This window comes from Hydra vulgaris, chromosome 11 (assembly GCF_038396675.1).
Source record: "Hydra vulgaris chromosome 11, alternate assembly HydraT2T_AEP".
Taxonomy (NCBI): domain Eukaryota; kingdom Metazoa; phylum Cnidaria; class Hydrozoa; order Anthoathecata; family Hydridae; genus Hydra; species Hydra vulgaris.
Window position 1 is genome coordinate 27,288,177 of NC_088930.1, and position 25,587 is coordinate 27,313,763.

At 28.0% G+C, this 25,587-nt stretch overlaps 1 protein-coding gene and 1 long non-coding RNA gene across 3 annotated transcripts; one reads left to right on the plus strand and one right to left on the minus strand.

Annotated features, from left to right (window-relative positions):
- The first annotated feature begins 3,855 nt into the window (after nucleotides 1-3,855).
- Nucleotides 3,856-22,941, plus strand: LOC100208166 (activating transcription factor 7-interacting protein 2). Of its 2 annotated transcripts, none has more exons than XM_065810635.1 (3): nucleotides 3,856-4,247; nucleotides 4,371-4,547; nucleotides 22,002-22,941. In XM_065810635.1, the coding sequence occupies exons 1-3, from the start codon at nucleotides 4,017-4,019 to the stop codon at nucleotides 22,854-22,856; spliced, it is 1,263 nt and encodes a 420-aa protein (XP_065666707.1). In that variant the 5' UTR covers nucleotides 3,856-4,016; the 3' UTR covers nucleotides 22,857-22,941. The 2 variants fall into 2 exon arrangements, with proteins under 2 accessions (XP_065666707.1, XP_065666706.1); XM_065810634.1 differs by having other exon boundaries at nucleotides 3,876-4,247; nucleotides 4,332-4,547.
- Nucleotides 9,374-10,128, minus strand: LOC136087226 (uncharacterized). Its single transcript, XR_010641645.1, has 2 exons — nucleotides 10,019-10,128; nucleotides 9,374-9,905 (listed from the first exon to the last, which is right to left on the minus strand). It is a non-coding gene; the product is annotated as an uncharacterized LOC136087226 (long non-coding RNA).
- Nucleotides 22,942-25,587: the final 2,646 nt, after the last annotated feature.

Sequence of the window (25,587 nt, forward strand, 5' to 3'; positions counted from 1 at the left end):
TTTTTAACTTTTAGAACTAATAATAACTCGATATCTAATGAAGGAATGAATGAAGGAATGAGGTTTTTTATTTTATTTTTAAAAAAGGTAAAAATTAATAGGTACTTCAAAATTAAAATTTGGCAAAACAATTTTATTCCAAAGATGTGTTGATCGATAGGTAATATAAAATTAAAGTTTGTTTGACAAAAAGGTTAATTTAAAAAGTTATAATTTCTCAAAATATTTTTTACTGGTTAGTTTAAAAGTAAAAAGATCTATAAAAATGGCTGGAGACAAGTTATTTATCCATATATATACACAAAATATAAAATATTAAATACATTTAACTTGTATATATTTAGTTTATATTAGTAAAATTAGTATATATATGTAAAATACCAATACAATTAAATATATACATAGAACGTCATTATAAAAAAAATTGGATTAATTCGTTAAGTATTTTTCGAATTATTGCTAGTATATCCGGCCGGAAAGAAGCAAGCCGATTCTTCATACATGTGATACTGTATAAATAGTGGCCTCAAAAAAGCAAATCAAAACTTTAGATACTGATAAACTATTATACTTTTATTATACTTTAGACTATCATTTAAGCCTGAAAATATTTCAGGTCATCAAAATAAAAATTACCTTCATTTCACTGCACAATCTTATAAAATACCTTAGTCCAAAACAGCAATGTTTGCCTTTATTTCACACAACGACAGGTTGTGATAATACCACCAGTATTTTCCACTTAATTGGAAAATTTGTTGTGCAACCATATGATTATACCAGTTCTTAAAGTAGTGCAAATGAATGCAGAAAAGACCTATTTTAAAAATAAAGAACGTTAACCAGACGCCATACCCTGTAGCGTTGAGGGCAACGCAACAGGCTTTGCATATCTTTAGAACTGTTCACCAGTCTTTGTAGTGCTGGGCACAACAATTGCATAAAAATCTACCATTGCCTAATTCATGTGAGTGAGGTTAGTTATGGAAAACAGTAATGAAATTGTTTGGACGATGATTCCGGAAACTTCCAAAGTGTATAATAAACTTATACGATGTGGCTGCAAAATAGAGAACGAGTGTTTGAAAATGTATGAAAAAATTGTTGCTTCTATGGTATCTTTAATCCAGATACCATGGGTCATTTTGGAAGTGGGTCTAAGTCTTAAAATTGATATTTCAGTATTATCAACGTGTAGACCAAGTTTCATGCTTTTACCCAAAATAGCATAAAAACAAATAAATTTCTCACCAATGGACTGCACTATAAATGTTTTATTTTATTGAAATTGTATTTTCAGACAATAATCTACCTAACTAATAAGGTTTGGAAAAGATGTTTTTTGGAATGTTTTTTTTTAAATTATATTTCTTTGTTTTTGTTTTAACTTGTTATATCTTTTAAAACGCAGCAATAAGTTTATTGACTGAACTATTTAGAAAGTCGCAGAAAGTGTAAGTTAGATTTAAAAGAATAGGCGCAAAAAATACACATCAAAGTGGATTTTTTTGGGGATACGCACCGTGAGTTTATTTACGTTAACTGATAGTTTTGGTTTGAACACCAATTCCAATTCCAATCTTTTAATTAAAGAACCATTTTTTAATTATTATTTTAATTGTTTTCCGGCCTAACATTTTAAAATTAAATTTATAATGACAGTTTAAGAAAAATCTTTCTGACATTAGGGCAAAATTGTAAGTTCTTTGCAGGGAACATTTAAGTTGGTGAGAATCAGTGAGTTAATGTGAAATTTTAACCAAGTATATAACCTTCTGTACAATAGTTTAAATTGTAAAACGATAAGTAATGATGGTTTGAACACACAAATTGAAATTTGAAAAAAATTTTTATGTAATACGTAGGTTTTACATAAATATTATTAGCAGCAACATAGTACCTACCCGCCCAGATTTGGTCCTAAAAAGATGTCTTTTGAGCATTCAAAAGACGTTCGGAACGTTTTTTGGAACGTTCATAAGACGTCTTTTTAGGACAAAATGCCGGCTGGGTAAATAATTTTATACAGAGAAGCAGATATTGTCAGTTTTTGTAGATACTGTCAGATGTTTTTAAACAGCACATGTTCTAGTTGATTACCGAGCATAAAATTCTTGAGCGTTGCCACAACAAACTTCGAACAACTCAGATTTGTAACTGCCAATGATGATGTATTATTTTTATTAAAAATACTTATGAAGTATAAAAATGTCAAATGTCTTAGGAAAAATTATAAAGAAATGATTCAAATTGCCCAAATAGTCAGCTTTAGTCAGAGAGTCTCTTGGTTATAAGTGTTACAAAAACTTTACTTTCAAGCAAAGCTGTGTTCTATTCAATATCAGCTACATAATGCGCAATTTAATGCTTGGGATGTTTAACATTGTATGTAACAACGTGCGTATTTAGAGCATTATTAAAATAGGGAGATTTGTCACGTGACATTTTATCAAGGAAAAAAATACTTCGTTTGTTTTTGAAAAACTTCGTCCAAAAAACGCAAGAAATTAATTTATGTACATGTCTAAGAATAAAAACCCACCCATGAGGAGATTTTTTAAATTTCCCTCGTCTTTAGATATTTTTGAATGCATTTTTTGAGTGCAATCAAATTTGATTATGTAAATTTGCCGTTTTTCTTTAACAAGTCTGAAAATTTTTTCACATTGAATTTTATTTCTTATATAGCTGAGATTTTATTACAAATTTTTACTTACAGCGTTCTAAAGTGGGTTTAATTTAAAGTCCTTTTATTGCATCCTTATCTACGAACCTAATGGTCTAAACCAAGGCCAAACCATCCTAAACCAAATCTCTACCACTCATGGGCCTAACGGTCAAGGTCTAAAAAGCATAATCTTATTTGATTTTGTCTTTAAGCCAAAATCATATTTGTGCACGCGTTTTTAAAGCAAACTAAAAATAATATAATATGTGCTTAAATCCACGTTTTCTTAAAATTCCGCATTTGTTCAGCTTAATAATTTAAATAAAATCTTTTATTTTTAGCTTTTAATTCAGGTAAATATAACTGAGTGGTGAAAAATAAAAAATAATATTTACATTGTAAATGCTAATATAATGGAATTACGATTGTTTAAAAACATTTGATATAAGTTATTTATTAAAGAATATCCAACTTATGTGTCGATTCTAATAATAGTCTTAAATTCTGTGTTTGATCAACAAAGATCCATATACCGTTTCAATTGTAAATTTAAAACTATAATAAATATATATTTATGATTTTAGTAAACGAGATTTTAAAAACGAGCTTAGTTTGTTTACAAACCGTGAAAAAAATAGTTAATTTAAAAAATGTAAACAATAAAAATGCAAACTATGAATTAAGGAATGTAAACTATGAATGGGAAAGCTACTTATAAAAAAAGATTTACGTCGGATTAAAATATTTCGCTTTTTTTTGATAAAACATAAACACTTATCTTTACTTTAATAACAATGACTTCGAAAATCCAACTTTGTCACGATTTGCCACGTAACAAACCTCATCGTTTAAGAAGTTAATATTCTAAAATAAGTTAAATATTTTGAATCATGATTATACATTGAAGATATTTAAAAACCAGTGACTCATAAAACTGCTTCGTATTTTGAGTGAATTAAGTGAATTATTGATTGATTAATAAAAGCTTTCACCAAAGTCGCTTTTATAAAAAGATGTTATTTTTGGTATTAAAATAAAACAGGAACAAATAAACTAATTAACACGAAACTCGTCATAATTCTTTTGTGACGTTTCTTTTCATTTTTTAAGATTGTTTTAAGAGATAATAAAAATGACCATATTTGGTCAAAAAATAGTTTTTATCCCATCATGCATTATTTTAAGTTAACAATAACGAACGTGAGTAACTGATAAGTATTGTAAGTTTGTTTTTGATTAAGACTAAATTCGACGACAAATCAGGCGTTTAAGTTTTGTATACTACTTGTTAAATTACGTTTGTTGACTATCCTATTGAAATTGGTAGCATTAATTTCATATATCCGTTATGACTGGATCTTTAAATTCTCATGTCGAAAAAGAGCTTAGGCGTTTAAAGCATACTGTTTTCAGCAACTCTGAACGAGAAGTAATAAAAATTGAAGATGACTTTTGTAACACGGAATATCCCATCGAAAAAGAAGTAAAACAGGAAAAAAGTAGTTCCGTAACTAATGGTAGCTGCAACCGTGAAATGTCAGATGCAGCAGTTCAAACCGAAACGTTTGATATTGTGAAGGTGGGTTTTATTAATTTATGAAAAAATTCCTATGTTACATGTATTGAAAAAATTGATAATTAATAATTGATTGAAATTGTATAGAAAAAAGAAACCAATTTGCAAAGTTTTTATTTTCCTCAGAACATAAAAAATCTTATTAAATTGCGCATGAGTCAATACGAAGCTAAAGCAATAAGAGAAACAGTTTTGGATAAAGAACTTGTTCCAGTTTTGAACCAACTTCAAAAAGAAAACAAGGCACTTCATACTCAGTTGAATAATCTTAGATTAAAGATAAATGAAAATGATAAATTAAAGGTATATTATGGGTTTTTTTTTCTTGAAATTTCTATCTACTTGCCATTCAATGATTAATAAAGACCTTTATTATCTTAATAAGAAAATCTTTTAACTAAAAACGTAAGACTTAATACGCTTTTTTATCATTGATTATTTAATTATTTGCTTTAAAAAATACTAAAAGACGTCATGAGCCATCACAATCAGATAAAGAACAGTTATTAGAAAAAAAAAAAAAAATTATAAAATGAACAGTTTTCCACGAACATCTATTGAATGAGCATAAACATTTTATGCTATTAATATATATTTTTTCCTTTTTATTGATATATATATTTTTTTATAATTGCATATATTTTTGTTACTTTGTATTTTTTTGAGTACTTTGGTTTCTATTTTCTGTTACAATGGAATTATAACTAATAATACAACCAATACCCAGCCGGCAAAACTCACAAATAAGTTGCGCTTGGTTTCTGTTGCGTGATTAAAACGTTCTAAAAAAAAAACACGTGCCAAGAAAAAGTTTCGTTCTGTGAAATTAACTATTACTATTTACCAAAAATATCGTTAAAATATTAATGGTTTCACCTTCGCGGAAACGTAGTATTTTAAACTATATTAAATCATATTAAAATAAATTTCCGTAAGGAATGTGAAACACTGATAAAAGCATGCGACATTAAAATTTGACTTTAAAACCTCAAAAAACACGTTTTAAACTCGAGTAAAACTGCCTGTAATATACACGTGTTTTTAGTTTATGCCTGGATCGTGACAAACACGTGTCTATACAGGTTTTAATTCCGATAACGAAACTAGTTGTCCCGGTTGGGTAAATAAAGTTTATTTCAACTTATAATTATGGAATATACAAAAGTTATCAAGTTACTTCAAAACCAGTTGTAAACGCTAATGTAAATAGTACCATTTTAAATGCATATTTTATAAAAAAAACAGAATGCTGACTCACTTTGTTATGGCCTACTGTGTATTCATATGTGTGGACTAAAATGTCTAATATGTAAGGTTTTAAGAGGGGTTACAATACGCTAAGTTTCGGCTTTGTTTTTTATTACGATGAAACATCGCACCGGCGAAGAAAATTGCTTCTGCAAACGGAATATTATGCAATTGTTTCAACTAAATTTTTGCAAAACTTTGACTAAAACCTTTTTAAAATATTCCTGCATTTTTTTCAACTCGAAGATTTTTTAACTTTTAAAACACGATCTTTCAGGTTTAATGTTTCTATATCATATCAAAGTTTGGTCTTTAAGTTAAAAAAGTAATACAAAAGAACTTTGCAATTAAAGAAAACGTATATTACTTCATTATAAATGTTAAAATGTAAATAGATCATATAAAAAGAATTAAAATATTTCATTTGAATGTTTACTCTCTATAAGGATGAATATATTCCTTTAGAATAGTACCAAGTACCAAGATAAAATCAAAATGATAAAAGAAAAACAGTTTTGACAATCATTTAAACAACATGAAAAACAAAAGTTCACCAAAGATGATGTTTTTTGTTAAATATTTTCTCACAGTGCTTCAGTGTAGAGGTTTTGAGTTGAAGTAAAAATGATTGGTATTTAAGCATACCAATACTTTGTGTGTGCATCATTTGAATTAAAAACAATATGAAAGCCAATCCTTTTTCGGATTTTCGTTTTTAATTAATTATGTTTTATAATACTCGCTATGCAGAAGAAATCTGATCGTCTAATAAATCTCTAAAATAAAACAAGACTTAATTTAAAGGATTCTGAAAAGGTTTTGATCTAATCTAGATTATCAGTTGAATATTTTGTTTTTGAATAATCTTTTAATCTTTTGGTTTTATCATGAATCCTTTTGTTGTTTATTTGGTTATTTAAATATTTCTATCATAATTAAATACAAAGTATTCATTTCTAGAAATATTTTTCAGTTATGGTTACTTCTTTAATTTACATTGATGCAATACTTTTTATATTCACGTCCTCATTCTAGAATAGGTTACAGCTATTTTACAAAACTTTCCCTTTTAGCTTTTTACTCAGTTCCATTTTATTAGGCTTCAAAGCTGCAAATATTCTTATAGCCTTGATACTATTTTTATGAACAGTTTTGCAGGTTTGCTTACTGAAAATCTTAAAGAATTGTTTTTCATTATAGAAACATGATAAGGTGCGTATAATGGGAAATTTCCAACCTAGCCAGATCTTGTAAGTCATTTGTTTCATCAGATATTGATCTAGACCGCATATTTTTGTTACAAATTCCCAAATATCTCTGCTGTACTCAAGAAAAAGCTTCATTCAAAAACAAGTTTCTGTAACTAAAATGTTAAAGTTTATGAAAAAATATAAATAGTTTTATTTATTTTTATAACTGTTATATAAAATATATTATAGTTATAAATATAAATAAGGAAAAATGAAATTTAAAGTACCTAACTGCGCATCTTTTTTAAACATCTTTTTAAACATAAATGAAGAAAAATGAATTTGTCTCCAGACTCATCAATCAGCATGGTCTGACAACATTTTATAGTTTTTCGTGTCATAATAAGGTTTACCCTCCTCGATAAATCTCTGATACCGATCAGTTGAACTTTAAAAAGTTCTCAACTATCCATTAATATCTTCCTTATCTTCTTCACAGTGTTATTGATAAAAGGCATTTTAAAAGCAATCAGCTTTTCAATTTTTTTTACTGAAATTTCCAGTAAAAGGTTGAAAAGTCTCAGGGCTGTATTTGTTTAGAAACAAATACAACAGCATTCTGAATTGTATCTACAACGTTACAGTTTCCAATGTTTTCCAAGCCGGCACAGCTCAGAAAAAAGTAACTTTTTTCTGTTGCGTGTTTAAGACCTTCTAGAACAAAAAGAATAACACGTGTCAAAAACGGTTTTCATTTCGTGAAATTAACTGTTACTATTTACCATAAATACCAGTTAAAATATTAATGGTTTCACCGTTACGGAAACGTAGTATTATATTATAAAGGCCGGGTGAATAAAAAAAAGCAATTGCTTTTACTCAGCGTTTTTGGAGTAATTGCTCACCTTTACGTGAATAAAATTTTTAGCAAACTCACTGAAATTTTGATTTACGTAAAGCTTAGCTATTTACTCCAAAAACGCTGAGTAATTGTTTAGCTTTACGTCAATAAAAGTTTAATCAAAAATGCTAAAGTTTTTATTCACGTAAAGCTGGCTAATTACTGAGTAAAAGCAGTTGCTTTTTTTTATTTACTCGGCCTAATAGCTTTTCGTTAGGAATGTGAAACCACTGATAAAAGCATGCAACATTTAAATTTGACTTTAAAATATCAAAAAGCACGTGTTAAACTCGAGTAAAACACTCGAGTAGTATACACGTGTTTTAGGTTTACACCTGGATCGGGACAAACACATGTCTCTATACAGGTTTTTATTCCGAAAAAGAAGCTAGATTTGTCGGTTGGAGTGTGTCTATTGAAAGCTGCATGAAAGTGAAAGAAAACTGTAAAGATGTGCCCTTTATGCTTTTTAAAGCATCATGTTTAATAGCTAGTAAAATATGTATGCCTTATTGTTAAAAAAATAAATAACATGAACATATGCAAGTTAAAATTGAATCGATATAATGCAAATTTCTTTTTTAAAATAAAAATTATGCAGATTTTTAAATCAAACTAAATTTGTAAATCAATTTTAAAGACCATTCAAATATTTTTTAAATAATACTCTATTGTTGTTTCATTCCAAAGATTGTACAAGTTTTAAGATTTTTAGATAGTTTAGTTTTTTCTGCAAAGTAGTTGTTAAAAAAGACGTGAAATCCAAAGAAATGCTTTTTATTTTGTTTTCGATTGAACACATATCATTCAGCCCAAAGAATTAATAAGTTTTAACACTACTTGGGTACCTTTTTGTTCATTAAATCGAAGTGCTTAATATTTTAAGTAAAAACCTTACATTCGAACTTTTTGCATTAATAAAAACCTTAATTTGCAAAGTTGCGAAAAATCCAGATATAATTAACGGGAGAATCTTAATTAAAAGTGGGTGGGAATTTTTTCTTAAGCCTAATTTTAATTTTCTCTCGGCCTCGAAATTTGATGTTTTAATGCTCTCCTTAAACAAAAATGGCGAGCCATGCGAGCTGCTCCTTTAAACAGCTTATTACAAGAACTTTCGATTTTTGCTTAAGCTATGTTTATTCATAAAAAAATTGCTTACAAAATAAAAAATTTGGTTTTATACTCGTTACGAGCATATGCTTGTAACCTTAATGTTACAAGATTTATATACTAAGCACCGGTGTTACCGCATTTGGTTTGCAGAAAAACGATTTTTTCTTACTTATTATAGGCTAAAAAGCGATGAAAAATCGCATCAAATTGCACTCAGTTTTTCGATAAAAATCAACTCACAATAATTCGCGCAGCGATTCGCTCTAAAAAATGACAGCGATTAAATAAATAAATCGCGACTGCCTAACTAAATATCACATTTGTAACTAAGCCACACCACCACGTCCCGGTTTCTTAACTAAGTTATAAAAACTTACCGCATTACCGAAATTAATCAAATTGTGGTAAAGCCAGTACTTACAGGATTATTCATTCTTAAGGCCGTTTTCCACACAGCGAAATATTCGCGCGAAGCGAATTTTTTCGTCGATAAGCATGCGCTTATCGACGTTAAACATTTTTGCGCTTATCGACATTAAACATTTTTGACAATTTTGCTGATCAAGCATTTCGCTGCAGCGAAAAAAAAAAGTCGAAATCATTTCGACTTTTTGCGAATCGCCATCGGCGAAAACCAATCAAATTTTGAATATTATATCACGTGATGTCAACAGTGAAAAAAAACGAATGCACGTTGTTTTTTAAAAATGGCAACTGAACAAAATGCTCAACTTGGCGTTCTCATCGACTTGCTTAGAATTCACCCTGAATACTTGTCAACATTTGTAAATTCATCAAATAAAGATGAATTTAATAATTCTTTCAATTCCGAAAGTTTTATTTCACAAGAAGAGGTTTCTAAGTTTTTCATTTGAAATTTCATTATATTCGCTTGCAAATGCATTCGACAATATTTTTTATTCGAGCGTTTATAGGTCTTTTGCCTCGTTTTATATCAGAAAACGACATGTCGTTGAATTCTCCTCTGTTTAACTTAACGACAAGATTTTAAACTGCGCTTAGATAAATTAAGAGAAGTGGAAATGCTTAGTGTAGATTCATTTCTTTCAACTTAATGCTTAAGTACTTCAATGTAGTCTTTAGTAACATTTGCCCTTGTTTTTCGATTGGCACTGCTATTTTCTCTTCCATCCATAGGGTAAATATTTGTGTATTAATAATAGTTATACATAACTAAATTTACATCTAGATAAATGAATAATTAGATAAATGATAATTTAATCAATCAATAAATTTAATAATAAAATTAAACAAAGACCTAATACCAAATTAAGTAAGAAAAAGAGGGTAGTTAATACCTTAAATAAACCATCATCGAAAGTAAAAAGTCTTCGTCTTAATTATTTTAATCTCTTTTACCGGGAAACAAGAACTATTTGTTTTGAAAAAACTGTGCTTAATTTAAAAATAAAACACATAATAATGAAAAAATTTACTTATATGAATGAATAAATACGCATATGAGAATGAATAAAGACGCATATAGAAATGAATAGACGCGCATATAAAAATGAATAACCCCTTATTACATACCTAACAAGCGTCGTTTTTCGCGCCGTGAAAAAAAATTGTTTAGACGAACGTTTTCTTTGGGTTTTCACACTAGCTAGCCATTTATTAACAACTTGTTTGATAAAAAATTTGACAAAAAAAAAAGCTATAAAAGTTTTTACTGCTTATATAAAATTATTTTTTTATAATTTAATAGAATGCAGGAGGTTACAACAATTATTAAAACAAAACAGACTCCACAACAAAATGTGTATATGTAATACATTTTTTTTAGCATACTTTTGTGCATTATATTTTTTTATTTTGCTCCAATTGAAACAAATATATATAATTCATTGTAATTAATACGTAAAATATATAATTCGTTACTTAATATAAAAATTATTACGCAATAATTTAATGTTTAATAAAATAAAATTATATAAGTTTGAGCAAAATAAAAATAAAGCAGTTATAACATTTAAAATGAGCGTTTTACTTTTCCAAATGTATTTTTATAAATGTTTATTATTATAAACTAAATTTTAAATAATAGCTTTAATAGGATAACATAGCATTAACTAAAGAAATAATTTACAACAAAATGTTGGTTGAAACTTTTTTCCAGTGAGCAAATCCAGGTTTCGCGTTTTTTATAAAATCCTTACCCAAATATAATAACTGCTTGAGCATCGAATTTATTGTTTAATACTGTATGTTATAACAAATTTTGCTATAATGTATTAAAAAGAATTATTCAATATGATAAATCTATTAAATTATCTGTCGCAAATTATTATAAGAAAATGAGTATAAATGGTTTAAACAAACTTAAATAATACGGGTTTTGATATTACAAACAATTATCAATTTATTTTTTCATAATGGCATTATTATAAGACACTGATTTTTTATTTAAAAACCCATCCGTTAGTCCAATCTAATTATAAATACAGTTGCATATTAATTCGCGCTTTTTTTTTTTTTTTTTTTGCAATAACCGTGACTTGAAAAAAGCACTGCAGTTTATTATGCAATAATTGGTTTATTTCTTCCTACCGAGACCTGTATTTTATATATATATATATATATATATATATATATATATATATATATATATATATATATATATATATATATATATATATATATATAATAAAAGTTATTATGCAATAATTTAGAGTGTAATAATTTTATTTTTTATCAGTTAAATAAATTTTATAATTTATCAATATAAATTAGTGCAATAATTTCATATTTATCAAATAGTCCTATCTAACTTAAAAACATTAACATTTAAATCGGCACTCTTTTTTAATTTTTTTTTTTGTACAACAACTGTGTATTTTAAAAAGCATGGCAGTTTATTATGAAGTTTTTTTAATAATAAAAATGACTTAGTGTTTTTCATTTTAGTTACAACAATAATAATTATTATAATTATTATACTTTTGAGCAACAATAATAATAAATAATAATAATAATTATAATTATTATACTTTTAAGAGAAAAACTATATTTTTGCGAGAGCCGTAAATTGCTCCCGTAAACCTTTAGGGGAGTGTTATATATACATATATATTCTATTTCCTCATTTAAAAAAACGCAAGAGAAATCAAGTTATTAAATTAGAGTCAGATGTTTTCAAACAACTCCAAGGAGTGTAACTTGTAAAAGCGTAAACAGTATAAATAAAAATATAAACGAATTAAAAAATATAAAATCATTATACAGAATGTTTCTTTTTATTTTTATTATTCTATTTTTTAAAAACACTCAGTGCTTTCTTTTGTAACTTAGCAGCTCTGCGCTTTTTTTCTAACTATGCATTTTAACTTTTTTTCTAAATTCTATCTCTAAATTTTTTTCCTTGCTTTTTAATTTTATAGCTACTATTTGTTTTATCTGTATTATTGCTTCAGAGTCGACGACACCGGAGAGGGTGGGGGAGGGCAGGGGCACTATCCCGCGCCCTCCACCCACTTTTTTTCTAAAAGAATTTTTTTTTTTTAAATTTCTAGTTATAGAGGACTTTTTTTTATAGAAATTTACTATTGTGCCCCTCCACTTCGAAACCCGTGTCGTCGGCCCAGTACTTATGTTTTTTTGTTATTGTTCCTTAGTTGACATCAGTATCAGCATACAAGGGTTAAAAAAATATGTTTAAAATTCTTAGATTGCAAATAATTTGTCTTATCACTAATAATAAATTATTTGCAATGTAAGAATTATTAACATATCTATTAAACCAATCACCTAATGACCTTAACGACATTACGACGTTTCGCGCGTACACTAGAAAAGTGAGGGGTACCAATTTGACAAATCACCAAGTTTTCGGCTTACTCATTGTTTCGGTTACTTTTGCCGAATCTAAAACTGAAAAAATCACCGACGCATCATCATTATTATCGTTAATATTTTATAATTTATAACATCAAAAACGTATGAAAAAACGGGCGTTTAACGCATTGTTTAAAAACAGATATCCGCGCTAATCAATTGTTATAAAGAACAAAAACAAAACAATAGGCAACAGCTGCTTCATGTCGGAATATTTTTATTTGATTGTACGTCAAAATAACGCGATTGTCTCGTCTAAAAAAAGATAAACACAACTGAGAAAAAAGTTTTGCTTGGTTTCTGATGCGTGTTTTAAAAACTTCTAAAAACAAATAACTAACACGTGTCAAAAATGGTTTTCATTTAGTGAAATAGTCTATTACTATTTGGCACAAATACCAGTTAAAATATTAATGGGTTCACCGTTTTGGAAATGTAATATGTTATAAAAATTCCCTTTAGGAATGTGAAAGCACTGATAAAAGCATGCGACATTTAAATTTGACTTTAAAACATCCAAAAACACGTGTTAAACTCGAATAAAACTGCCCGTAATATACACGTGTTTTTGGTTTACGCCTGGATCGTGACAAACGCGCGTCTATACAGGGTTTAATTCCGTAAAAGAAACTAGATATGCCAGTCGGGTACATACATAAATTTTAAATAATTTTATATCTCTGATTTTAATGAGCAGAGATATAAAATAATTTTTTATTTCAGCTCATTAAAATCATTTTAAAAACTGCTAATGTTAATTAGTTATTATTAAAGTCATTAACTCTCGCGCGCATTTAAACTTGATACTTAGTTACTAATTCGTTATATAATCGTTATGTAACCTTTTTGTAAAACATAAAAATATATATATTTTTAAGAATCCTATTATAAAAAATTTGAATTATCTATAAATCATTTATTACATTTGCAGCAAAAGATAAAAAGATTTAAAGAAAAAAAAAAGTGAATGGTGAATGAAAAACCTTTCTTACATTTTTGCATCTTACACCTATCCACATCTTACACCTTTCACGTTAAATACAGCAATTAATTTATTTTTATATTATTATGAAATATATATTGAATGCTTTTATTAAAGTAATAATAAAAAAGGAACTTCACCGTTCATGAAAATAAAGTTTTTAACCACCAGTAAAATGAAAGAAGTCTTAATAAGTGAAGCAAAAAATTTTACGTTTTTAGTTTACGTCATATATTAGTCAACGAAGCAAATTAAAGTAGCTTGTCGCAACCCAACCAGCACATCTAGTTTCTTTTTCGTAAATAAAACCTGTATAGACAATCCTGGCCTGAACCAAAAAACACGTGTATATTACGGGGAGTTTTACTGGAGTTTAACACGTGTTTTTTAAGGTTTTAAAGTCACGTTTAAATGTTGCATGTTTTTATCAGTGATTTCACAGTCCTTGAGGAAAATTACTATAATACTACGTTTCTGTAACTGTGAAACCATTAATATTTTAACTGGTATTTATGGTAAATAATAGTAGTTAATTTCACGGAATGAAAACCATTTTTGACACGCATTATTCTTTTTGTTTTAGAAGGTTTTAAACACGCAACAGAAACCGAGCGTAACTTTTTTCGACTGGGAAATAATAAAACTATATAAAATGCTTTTTTAAAATTTAATTTTGCGATACTTTAGTATAAGAACCGTTCCATTTTTAACTCAACATGCTTTATTAATATTTATTTAATAATTATTTACAACTATTTACAAAATCTCAAAACTATTGTATTGTTTTTATTCTAACAGTATAATAAAATCTTAAAACTATTGTGTTGTTTTTGTTCTAACAACACAATAAAATCTCAAAGCTATTGTTATGTAATGTTTTAATGAAATAAAATTAGAACAACTATAGTATTGTTTGATGAAAAACGATTTCAATAGTTATTGTAATGTATTGTATTACTTTTTTTTGAAAAATTAAGTCTAAAAGCTATTGTGTTTTAATGTATTTACATTCTTTTACGCATTAACTATTATTTGGGCATTGTTTAAAACATAAATTATGGCGATTGGATTCCTAAAAACTTGCAACAAAAGCTAGTTAAATGAATTATTTCGAGTAGCAAACGAAGTTTCCATGAATTTTATGCAATTGTTACATGAATATATTAGTTGATAAGCAAATACAAAAATACCAAAACAAACACTTCATGGTTGTGTAAAAAGAGCTTCTGTCGATAATTGTGTTAGGAAGTTACATGCTGGACAACTCAATCAGTTTCTCAAGAAGTAGAGTTTGTAGGAATTTTTCTGACCCTGTCAGAGCTTTTGTCACTAAAGTTTATAGTTTTTTGTACGTACGCACACATTTATTACAAAATCACCCACCTCCTTCCCCTATGCATAAAATTTTCAAAACATTAAAAATAAAATAACTTTTAGTTAATTGACATATCTTTGTTACAGATCACAATATTGATTTTTTAAACTCGTGGAATTCAATGCTTTTGTTAAAAAAAAAAATCAAGTTTTAGGAGAGGTAGCCCAGTATGCACAAGACATGTTTAAAACATCTACAACACGCAACATGTGTTAAAATGTTTAAATAAGGTTTTTAGATGTTTAAAACGTCTTTTACGTACTTGCTGTATTAAACCCACACCCTATCCACCGCCCCCTGTATGTATTTGTATATTTTTAATCCCCCCCCCCCATGCGCGCATACTTGTAGGCAGAAAACATCACTTTAAAAGTATATATTCATAAGTTCATAATATAAATACACTTTATAAGTGTTTTTCCATCTCTATTAGGCCAAAGTGACCAATTAATGGCCACAATTTTTTTATAAAATGTCGTGTAGGATGTCTTAAACTAATGGTGAATTTTTTTTTATACTGCTTTATTAATGACCAACACCTTATACAAACCTTTTTTATTTTTAAAACATTTTTAATTCAGATAAAAATGTATTTAAATTGAGATTTTAAATTTGTACCAATTATTGGCCGGGTCGACCAAATAATAGCCAGCAAATTAAAAAACGTTACCTATTATGAGTCACTTACATTACCTAAAATCAATATATCTAAGAATGCTCATATATCGAAAAGCATTATTCAGACAGACAATTAAAGTCTAATAATGAACTAGGATCTACTTTAAAGGACTACAAAACAAGGTAATTTTTTTATAAGTAAAATATTATATACTTCGCTTAAAAATATTATTTTGGTTGATATTAAACAAAAAAACTTGAACAGTTTTTATTTGTTATTCAAATAAAAAGATAATCTATCAAAAAGGAAATACAAAATAAGTTAACAAACTTTTTAATTACTTTTATAGAAAATCAAGCATAAAACAAATCTTAAATAAAAAAATAGCTTTAGCACATAGCTGTTATAAGATTTCAACTAGCATTTAATAATGCAATTTTCAATATATGTACAATAAACTTTACAATAATATGTTAGAAGTTTTGATAATATTAAAATAATAAGAAGTTTTCACAATATATTGATAATGAATTTGATAATAATCTGTTGATAATAATCTATTTACATTTGCTCATTATCGATGGAGATAATTGCATTATCTGGTACTTTAATACAGATATTTTGATTATCTGTATTAAAGTACTTTAGATTGCATTGCTTCTTGATAAGTTAATACAAAATATTTTTGAGCCTTTTTTTGATTTTCTTTTGACTTGATAGTATATATCTTTGGTTAAGGCAAAATATCATTGTCATTATCATTATTTGAATGGTTTGTACACAACATAATTGGTGTCAGACTAGGCTGAACAATGGCTTTAATTGACATCTGATTACAATCATTAGTGGTTTTATTTGGAAAAAAACTAGATTGCCCAGTTGTTTCATTTGGCACAGGAACGTGCTGAATAGTAGTTTCATTTAGAAATGGAATAGTAACTATAGATTCATTTGGCATCGGAACAGAGTCATTTATTTCTAAAATGGTATTTGTACATGAAATCTGTTTCAGTTCAAATTCTTTATATAATTTATACAAGAGATCTGGGATGTCGTAGCCATTTTTAATACAGAAATTAAAAGTTGTAAACTGCTCATGAGTCAAATGGGTATCCCATATCAAAGAATTATTGCCAAGGTTTACCAAATTATTATCTATTTTAGATTCAGACATATTTCCAGGTTTATTAATTAATTCTACTTCAAAATCAACTTCCTCTTCTATTGCATATTCTGATCTTGTTATTTTAGTGTCAGTTTTGATTGGATGCAGACTTGATTCAAGCAGATCATTTGAGTCAAGTAGCTATTGTATGGAATAGACAGAATTAGGCAAGTAAGCTATGCTTGGAACAGCAAAAATGCCACATGATCGAAACCCTGAAATAATATTAGCAGCTGTGAGAGCTTGATCCTAGGCTTTCTTAAAAAGGCCACAAAAAGTTGTCTTGTCAATAGTAACTCCAGGATATTCATTCATTAATTCATGACATGTTTGATTATAATAGGTTTTAAGAGGACCAAATACTGTGCGATCTAGAGGCTGGAGCCAATGCGAACAATGCGCTGGCATTTCGACAATATAAATGTTATTTTCGATTGCAACAGACAATAGCTCAACAAAGTTATGAGAATCGTGACCATCAGCTATGAGATTTTGTGGCCTATCTCTACCTATGTTAGGCAAGAAAGTATTAGTGAACCAAAGAAATGCAATTCCTTGCTTTGTCCAACCTGTCTCACTAAAACTCCAATTTGAGCCTGATGGTGCATTTGCAGTATTAAAAGAATGAAGAGATCTTGCCGTTTTACCTTTCGCTATCAAATGTGGAGGTACTAAACCACCTGCAGCATTTACAGCAGCAATAATGGTTATGGTTTCACATTTTCCAGATGTGCGAGATTGAAGGTGTTTTGTACCTCTTTTTGCAATTATTTTAGGAGATTTAAAATCCATCTGTAGCCAAGACTCATCCATGTTCCAAATTAATGAAGGCTTTAAAAGGGCACGAGTGTCACTCAAAACTTCATGCAGCAAATAGAAATATTTAGCAACTTTTGGCATAGACATGCATTGATGACGGACTGATGAAGTACCTTTAGGTTTTTGCAAAACTAAATTTTTATGTCGCTGATTAAATAAGCGCCACCATTTTTCTGAAGGAGTTGAACGCTTAAACTTTAAATTGTGCTTTGTGGCTAAATCTGATGCGTATTTTTTAAATTGTCTCTTTCCAAATCCAAATTCAAGTTCAGCTCTTGTTGTGGCATATTCAACAAGTTTTAGCTCTAAAGTCATTGATAATATTGGACTAGGTCTGGGTTTGACACCATGAACTGAATTGCCTTTAAGATATTTACCAAGGATTGACCGAGGAATACTAAATTGTGCTGCAGCTTCTCGTTGCGACATTAAACTATTTTGAACAGCTGCAATTGCATTTTTCATACCTCTGTTGGACCACTGAAATCTCTTTACATTAGTCACTTTCTGGTTCAACTTTGAATTAAAACTAGAGGCAGTGTTCTTTTTAATCTTGTTATTCTTTTTTGCGATTTTCGTGGTTTTTCCCATAATCACTCAAATTAACTAAAAGATAGAGAATACTGACTTCATTGTTATGATAATGTATTTACATTAGATTTTTGTAAGGTTATATACAGATACGACAAACAAATATATATACAAGCATAAAGTATGCTTATCATACATATCTATACATCAATGTAACAGAAATAGCATACATAAGTACAATGGTTAAATACAACATAATACTTATAATACATAATACTTAGTGAGCATTAAATTAAATATACAAAATATATATATTTTAAATTGTTATGTAGCTAGTAAATATTAATAATAATAATTTTTGTTTATTTGTATTATATAAATTATAAAATACAAACCATTACTTTAAATATTTACAAACATTAAAACAAATAAAATTACATACTTGCAGACATAATAAACCGTTATAATAAATACTGTAAAGTAAATACTAATTATACGTAGTATTTATACATGTTAAAGTAAATACTGATTATAGTTAATATAAGCCTTATATTAACTATAATCAGTATTTACTTTACCATGTATAAACACTAAGTATAGTTATAATAAGGATACAATTAGGACATATAAGTTATTAGAACTTTTATAATAAGGACATATAAGTCTAATTTATTGTGACACAATTTGTGTTTAAACTATATACACAATAAATTAAACTATTGTCCTAATAATAGCCACGTAATAATTCGATATTAAAAATAGGAGCCGTGGCTCTTATTTGGTTAAATAAATGGCTATTATTTAGACCTATTTGAAATCTGGGAGTTTAGGTTATATTGATGCTTGTGCCTATCGTATATTGATGAACAGAACAGTTTACATAATAATATTAAAGTACACAACAGATCAAAATAAACCACAAAGACATACTTGAAAGAATATTGTGTTAAAATATGTCTCAAAGTTGCATGAAAAAACCAAAAATTACTTTTTACGGCATAAAATATTCACTTAAATTAACCTTGAGAAAAATAAGATTCCCTTAAAATCAAGACTGAATAAAACATTTATAATAGTTAGATTAAAACATAGATATATTAAAGAAACAGAAAAGTATAATCAACAACTAGATAAATGTTCCGCCAAATAAATAAATGCAATAAAAGCGGACCCAAATTTGGCTCTTAATAAGACGCGGCCATTATTAGGGCTCTTTGCCCTATATCCTTAAATAAAATTTTGTTTTCTTTTTGAAAAATGATTGAAATAATTATTTAGATAAATAATGTAACTAATTACATAAATAATTAGTTACTCTCGAGACTCTAATAAAAGGGGAGGGGACGTTTATAAATTTTTGGAAAATTTTCCCACCCACCCCAAGCTGTTAACCCCCCCCCCCCTTCTTCCCCCGTTTATTAATTTTTACTTTTTATCAAAAAAAAAAAAGTGAAAAATAAAAATTTAAAATTTAAAATTAATTAATATTTGAAAATAAAAAATTAACAAATAATTATTTCAGTCACGGATAAAAACAAAATTTTTCAGTGTAAACAGACTTTAAAAATCACCGACCAAGTAAATCGCGATTTATCCAAATTATATAAACTTATATCAACATATTAAATCCTATTGAAATTATTATAAAACAGCTGTTAGAAAATGCGCATTTTACCGCAAGCCGCGCTAGATTTAAATACTTTATTGTAACATATAAAAATTCCCCTATATCCCCCCTTCCTCCTCTCTATTTATTAAAAGTAAAGGGCTATGTGAAAGGTCCCCTCCCTCCCTTTTTTGGGTAAAAGTAAAGGGCTATGTTTTGTTGCTTTTTATGTTTTTGTTAACTTTGCTTTTTTTTTTTTTTGCTTTGTATGTCAAAGTTTTAGTGAAAAGTCATGGAGAATGATCATGAAAATTTGCTGGCCACCCTGATTATATACATTTACATTAATCAACTACACTCATAATAAAATGATTAAAAGCATTCATATTTAACATGGCATTATCTTACAAATTGAGTGATACTCACAGTCATATAATTACCGGGAAAAATTTCATACATTAATTTTCTCTATCCAGATAGTTGTAGTCTTTTGCAAAAGCTATGTTGCTCCAATAGCATTTTTAATATTGAGTCCCGGTGTAGTGAATTAATAATAGTAAATTAAAACTCAAGCTGGTGTAGAAGGTTTTCTTCAGCAAATCAATAAATATATAACCTAAAGATACAATCATATTATTTTATATAAAAAAAGAAAATAGTTATCGAATTACAGCAGTAAGTGATAAAAATCAGCACTCTATCAGCAAGAATATAACCACCAAGTTTATTCTGATATAGTAATCTGTCTGATACACAATCACCCAGTAAGGTGATAAAAAAGTAGTTGCCCCAGCTGGTTTTTATTATATACCAATTAGACATTCAATGGTATTGGTATGTTTATAACTAAACCAAATTTGCTATCATGAAGTTAAAATTTTTTATTTTATTGTGCTTTATAAGCACAAAATAAAAATGGTCCTCCAACATCAAGCATGAGTGAAGTAAGTTTTAACTTTTTTAAAGAGCTACATTACCATTTAAGATAAGTCTGAAAAAAAATTCTTTTGTTCATCTGATGTTAGATTTTGGTATGAAATGTTTACTTTGTTCAAGTCAAGCTTATTTTTTAAGTTCAATATCTCAATTAAGTTTAGTGTTGCATTAATTGAAGGAAAAAATTTAAAATTCTGATTTATAAATATTGTGTTGAAAATATTTAGAAATAGTATATTTATTATTAGGTGGTTTAGTGTCATAATTTATTTTCTCAGTATAGTTATCAAGCTCTATTTCGTAGATGATAGTATTGACAAGGATCCTCGTTTATATACTTTAGAATACTTTTCTCTTCTCTTTTTCGGATCGAATTAGAAATTGTAATTGTCTTTAATCCAGTCTCAACGTCATGGATTAGTTTAATCCAGTCTCTACTTTTAAAAGCTGATTTTCCAAAAGAAAATATAAATTTTAAATCCACATTATAAATTTTAAATCTACATTAGTTTTCACATTTGAGTAACTAATGACACAACAACTGGTTGAAATAATTTAATTCTTGTTAAAAAATCAATAAGTGAATAATGTTCCTAACAAAACATACAAACATCCTAATGTTTTAAGCTGGAAAATTTCCGATAATTTGTTTTTTCTGCCTACAAGTATGCGTGTCCATGTTTTTTTGAAAACGAGAATGTAAACATTCGCAAGCAATATAATTATTACTGCATTATATTCTATCATTACTAAAATCGCAGACGGCTTTGTAAACCAACTATAAACAAAACTTGTTAATGTATAACGTTAAATATAGATTTATATTTTTAAACTTCTAAAAATTTTATCATTTTTTGGTTGAGGGTTTATCTTTTTTTTAATTTTATTATTTTAGTAGTATCTAAAACAACCATGTTGATAGCTACAAAGCTACGATATGTAGCTACCAACATTATTTAACAATCGCTAACTAAAAACCTGCAATATTTATATATCGCTATAGCGTAAGGTGACTAGTCGTAGCAGCTATAAAATTGTCGTTATGTAGTTGCCGCAATGGAGAAACTCTATTTAAGCAGTTATATCAACTTTAAAAAGTTATCAATAAATTCGAAATTTCATATAAATTTTAAGTTATATCTATTTCTAGAAGTCATCACCAAATTATTCAATACTAAATAATTTGAATGCTGTTAAAAATAGTTTTACATCCGTCACTGGATGGTTTTAATGGTGATAAAAATATGTATATAATATATTTTTGATACCAAGAAAATATTGTTTTAAAAATTGATATAAAGAAAATGAATACTTATATACCTAATATATGTTTTAACTCAATTTGTTAGCGTTTTTAGTTATATAAATTTGCACGCGTTTCTTGTATATATATTTTACATTTATTTATTTTTAGAGACCTGCAGAAGCACCATCCAATTTATACGGTAAAAAGGTAGCTACTGAACAAATTAATTTTAATCAATCACAAAATCCTAATGAGATTCTACAATCTATACAAAACAACCGTCAACAGCATCCCCCTGTTCAGTTGGTTGCACCAGTTAGACAAATGCCTCCACCAATGCACCTTCAAAAAATTAGACCTAACGAACCTATGAGTAATTTTATAATTGTCGAAAGAGGAAATTTTCCGAACAGTATACCTAATCCTATTTTAAAAAATAGTCTGGGAGTAAATACCCAAGTTGTAGCTGTTAATCAAGGACCGCGAATGACGCCAATAACGCCAGATAACAGAGTACATAGACTAACTAGTAGCGCTCAAACAGGAGGAAACCTAGTTGCTGGAAATATCGATGGAAACCATTTTCAACTATTACAACCACCTTGGCATTCACCACAGCAACATTTATGTGCACCTCTGAGATACCCACCTTCTTACCTAATTAGACAACCGCTTACAATGTTGCTACCACATCTTAAAGCGAATATTTCTGCGAATGGAAGCAGTATTGTACTTACTTGGGATTATGATTATGATGTATGTGGTGACAACTATGACAAATACAAAGTTAAAAGCTATAACTTATACGCTCACCAATCTAAGGAAACATATGTTTCACTAAAACCAAATTCTGAATGGAAAAAGATAGGAGTTGTGGCAGCCTTAGCCCTTCCTATGGCTTGTACTCTTTCTCAGATAGCAAAAGGACATGATTATCATTTTGCAGTTGTTGCTGTAGATGCACACGATAGGGAAGGTCCAATGAGCAATCCATGTTATATAAGATTAAATATGAATGAATAATGAGTTTTTGATTTTAAATATCCTAATGTTGCGTTGTTAGCATCTTTTTTCTTATATATTATTTTTATGAATTAGTACATACTATTATATCTTATAAAAAAAGTTGTGAATATTTATTAATTCGTATATTTTTTATAATAATAATTTATTGTTCGTCATTTAAAATTTGATGGTTAAAAAAAACGCAAGGCCGTTTATAATATTTATGAGTTAATATATTGTTTTTATGCAAAAACAACGTGTGATGTATAGTATAGTAATCGATAAATTTTTAGGAGCCCCAAGACCAAAATTATATTTAGGAGCCCCAAGAACGAGTTTATAGCAAAATTTGATTTACAGTTCGACATTCAAAAATTGTCTCCTTTAAGAAATCTACATTCATACAAGTACTTTTCAGAAACAGGCTTCAGTATAAACGTTTCAAATAACACTAACAATTAAAAACCTTTTTAAAAAGTTCATCTAGTTTTTTGATAGTTATATTTCAATAATATATTAAGGTGGAATTAGTTGATAATACATCCAGTTCTGGTATAGCATGGCCCACAATGTGCAATTAAACTGAGCGGATCATAGTGAAATACTTATCATGAATTCAAATGCTTTTGAGGTTTCAGAAAAACCTCTGTTGCCCCAATTTTGAAAATAAAAATTTTGGTCGCAAATTTTCTTTAAATACTGAAAAAATTGCAAAAATGTGATAAAAATCTAATTAAGGTCTTTTATAATAAATGTTCCGAACTCACTCTTGCGCTTATCTAGTGCATGTGGATAAGTTCTGTCACTGACGGAACATATCCAGCTTATACACTCTCAAGGGCATTCTCTTAGTTTAACCGTTAAATCGCTGACACTGTCAGTTCTAAATAAAATGCAATCATTTTAACAAAGAATTAAGGTAAGAATCTTATAAGTTTTTAATTAATTTGGATTCTTTTAACCTAACAAATCAAAAATGTATGTATCTTACCTTACATCATATAATGCAACCATGGAAAATCCTTGAACGAATTTTGCAGGCATGAATAGTCGTTATCTCTAATTTTTGTTTTAAGGAAAACATGTTTGGGCGAGTGAAAAAGTTGATTTTCGGTGTGAATAATTGTTGAACTTCATTTAAAAAACTTTTCAGGTAGTTCACTAAAAGTCGCTTTACTGAATGCATTTGCATTAGGAGGCTTTTCAGGTAGTTCACGAATTGTTGCTTTACTGAACGCATTTGCATGAGGAGGCTTTTCAGGTAGTTCACGAATTGTTGCTTTACTGAACGCATTTGCATGAGGAGGCTTTTCAGGTAGTTCACGAATTGTTGCTTTATTAGACGCTTTTCAGATATTTAACTAATTCTTTGCTAGATGCATGTGGTTACCGCTGAAAAAAATATGCGATTGTCTTACTTGTGTTGTTTGGATAATTTAGTAAAAAGAAAGTATTTGTCAAAAACTTATTTTATTTAGATCATGGGCGTATAAGATATAATCCTGTAATATTCAATATATAATCTCATACGGCCAAGTTTAAATCAAATGTATTATACAGTAAATTGGTTTCAAATAATTTTATCTTTTGTATTCGAAACTTATTTGCACGGACTTCAAAACGAGCGTAATTTTTTGTTTTGTGATTTTTAGGTACTAGCTAAGCTTTATCGTCATTGCTTTTACGTTTTACTCTACTCTTGCTCAGTCGAAGTATTTAAATTGAACTAATTATAATATAAAATAATATAATACATAAATATATAATGCGTATATTAAAAAAGTATTAATAGTACTTAATGTTACTATTACAGTACTAATAAATTATTTAATTGATTAAAATAAATAATATTATTATTTTAAGTAGGTAAAATCCACCGCTGACGATTCAAGTAAGTAATGTTATTATTAACCAATAGCGTAAAAAAACTAATTAGTTTACTTGCATTACCACTAAAACTAATAAATACAGTCAATTTGTTTATGTGTATTTTGCCGAAAATATATAAAAGTGTTTCTATTTATTTATTGGTATTTAATTTTTTTTATAAGCAAAAAATCAGCATTACTTTGCAAATTTCTGAGGAGGAGGGGGATATGCATGGAACCTCGACCCCCTTCCCCTGTCGCTGTAGCCCATGATTAGGTTACTATTATATTAGATATTTGGTTAGGCTTTTGCAAAACAGGTTTTGCAATCAAAAAAATATAATTTAACGTCAAATAAAATGTTTGCTTTCAAAATAAAAATATTGACAATTAATATGACGTCATAAAACTCATTGAGCAGCAGCTAATTAAATACAGTTTTTAAAATTTTCTAGTATTTAAGTTAGAAGTTCTAAATTGAGCGTGGCTTAAAGTGTTGAAATGGTTGCTTTTAATCTAAAAGTAACTTTTTTATGTTTACTTTTAGATTAAAAGTAACTTTTTTTTTGGATGTATAATCATTTTTCATCACTTTAAACTTAATTTCACAAGTAATAAAATTTCTACATGTATTATCAGTTTTCATCACTTTATACTGGTTGTACAGTAAATTTCAACATTTTTAAAAGTCTTGCTTTTAATTAGATTCATTAAATTTTAATCAAAACATTCGATAAATTTGGAAAACGGAAAAAGTTTTTTTGTTACTAAATATAATTTTTTGTTTTGTTTAAAATCAACAATGCAAATATGTAAGTCCCCAGATAGCTTTGGGGTAAATGCTGAACACTTCTAAACTTGGTGTAAGTGCTAAACACCTT

Excerpts from the sequence above, each read along its gene's own strand:
- LOC100208166 (XM_065810634.1), top strand. The coding sequence starts at position 4,017 with ATGACTGGATCTTTAAATTCTCATGTCGAAAAAGAGCTTAGGCGTTTA. Across the intron at positions 4,248-4,331 it reads AAACGTTTGATATTGTGAAG|AAAAAAGAAACCAATTTGCA; the intron begins GTGGGTTTTATT and ends GAAATTGTATAG. Across the intron at positions 4,548-22,001 it reads ATGAAAATGATAAATTAAAG|AGACCTGCAGAAGCACCATC; the intron begins GTATATTATGGG and ends ATTTATTTTTAG.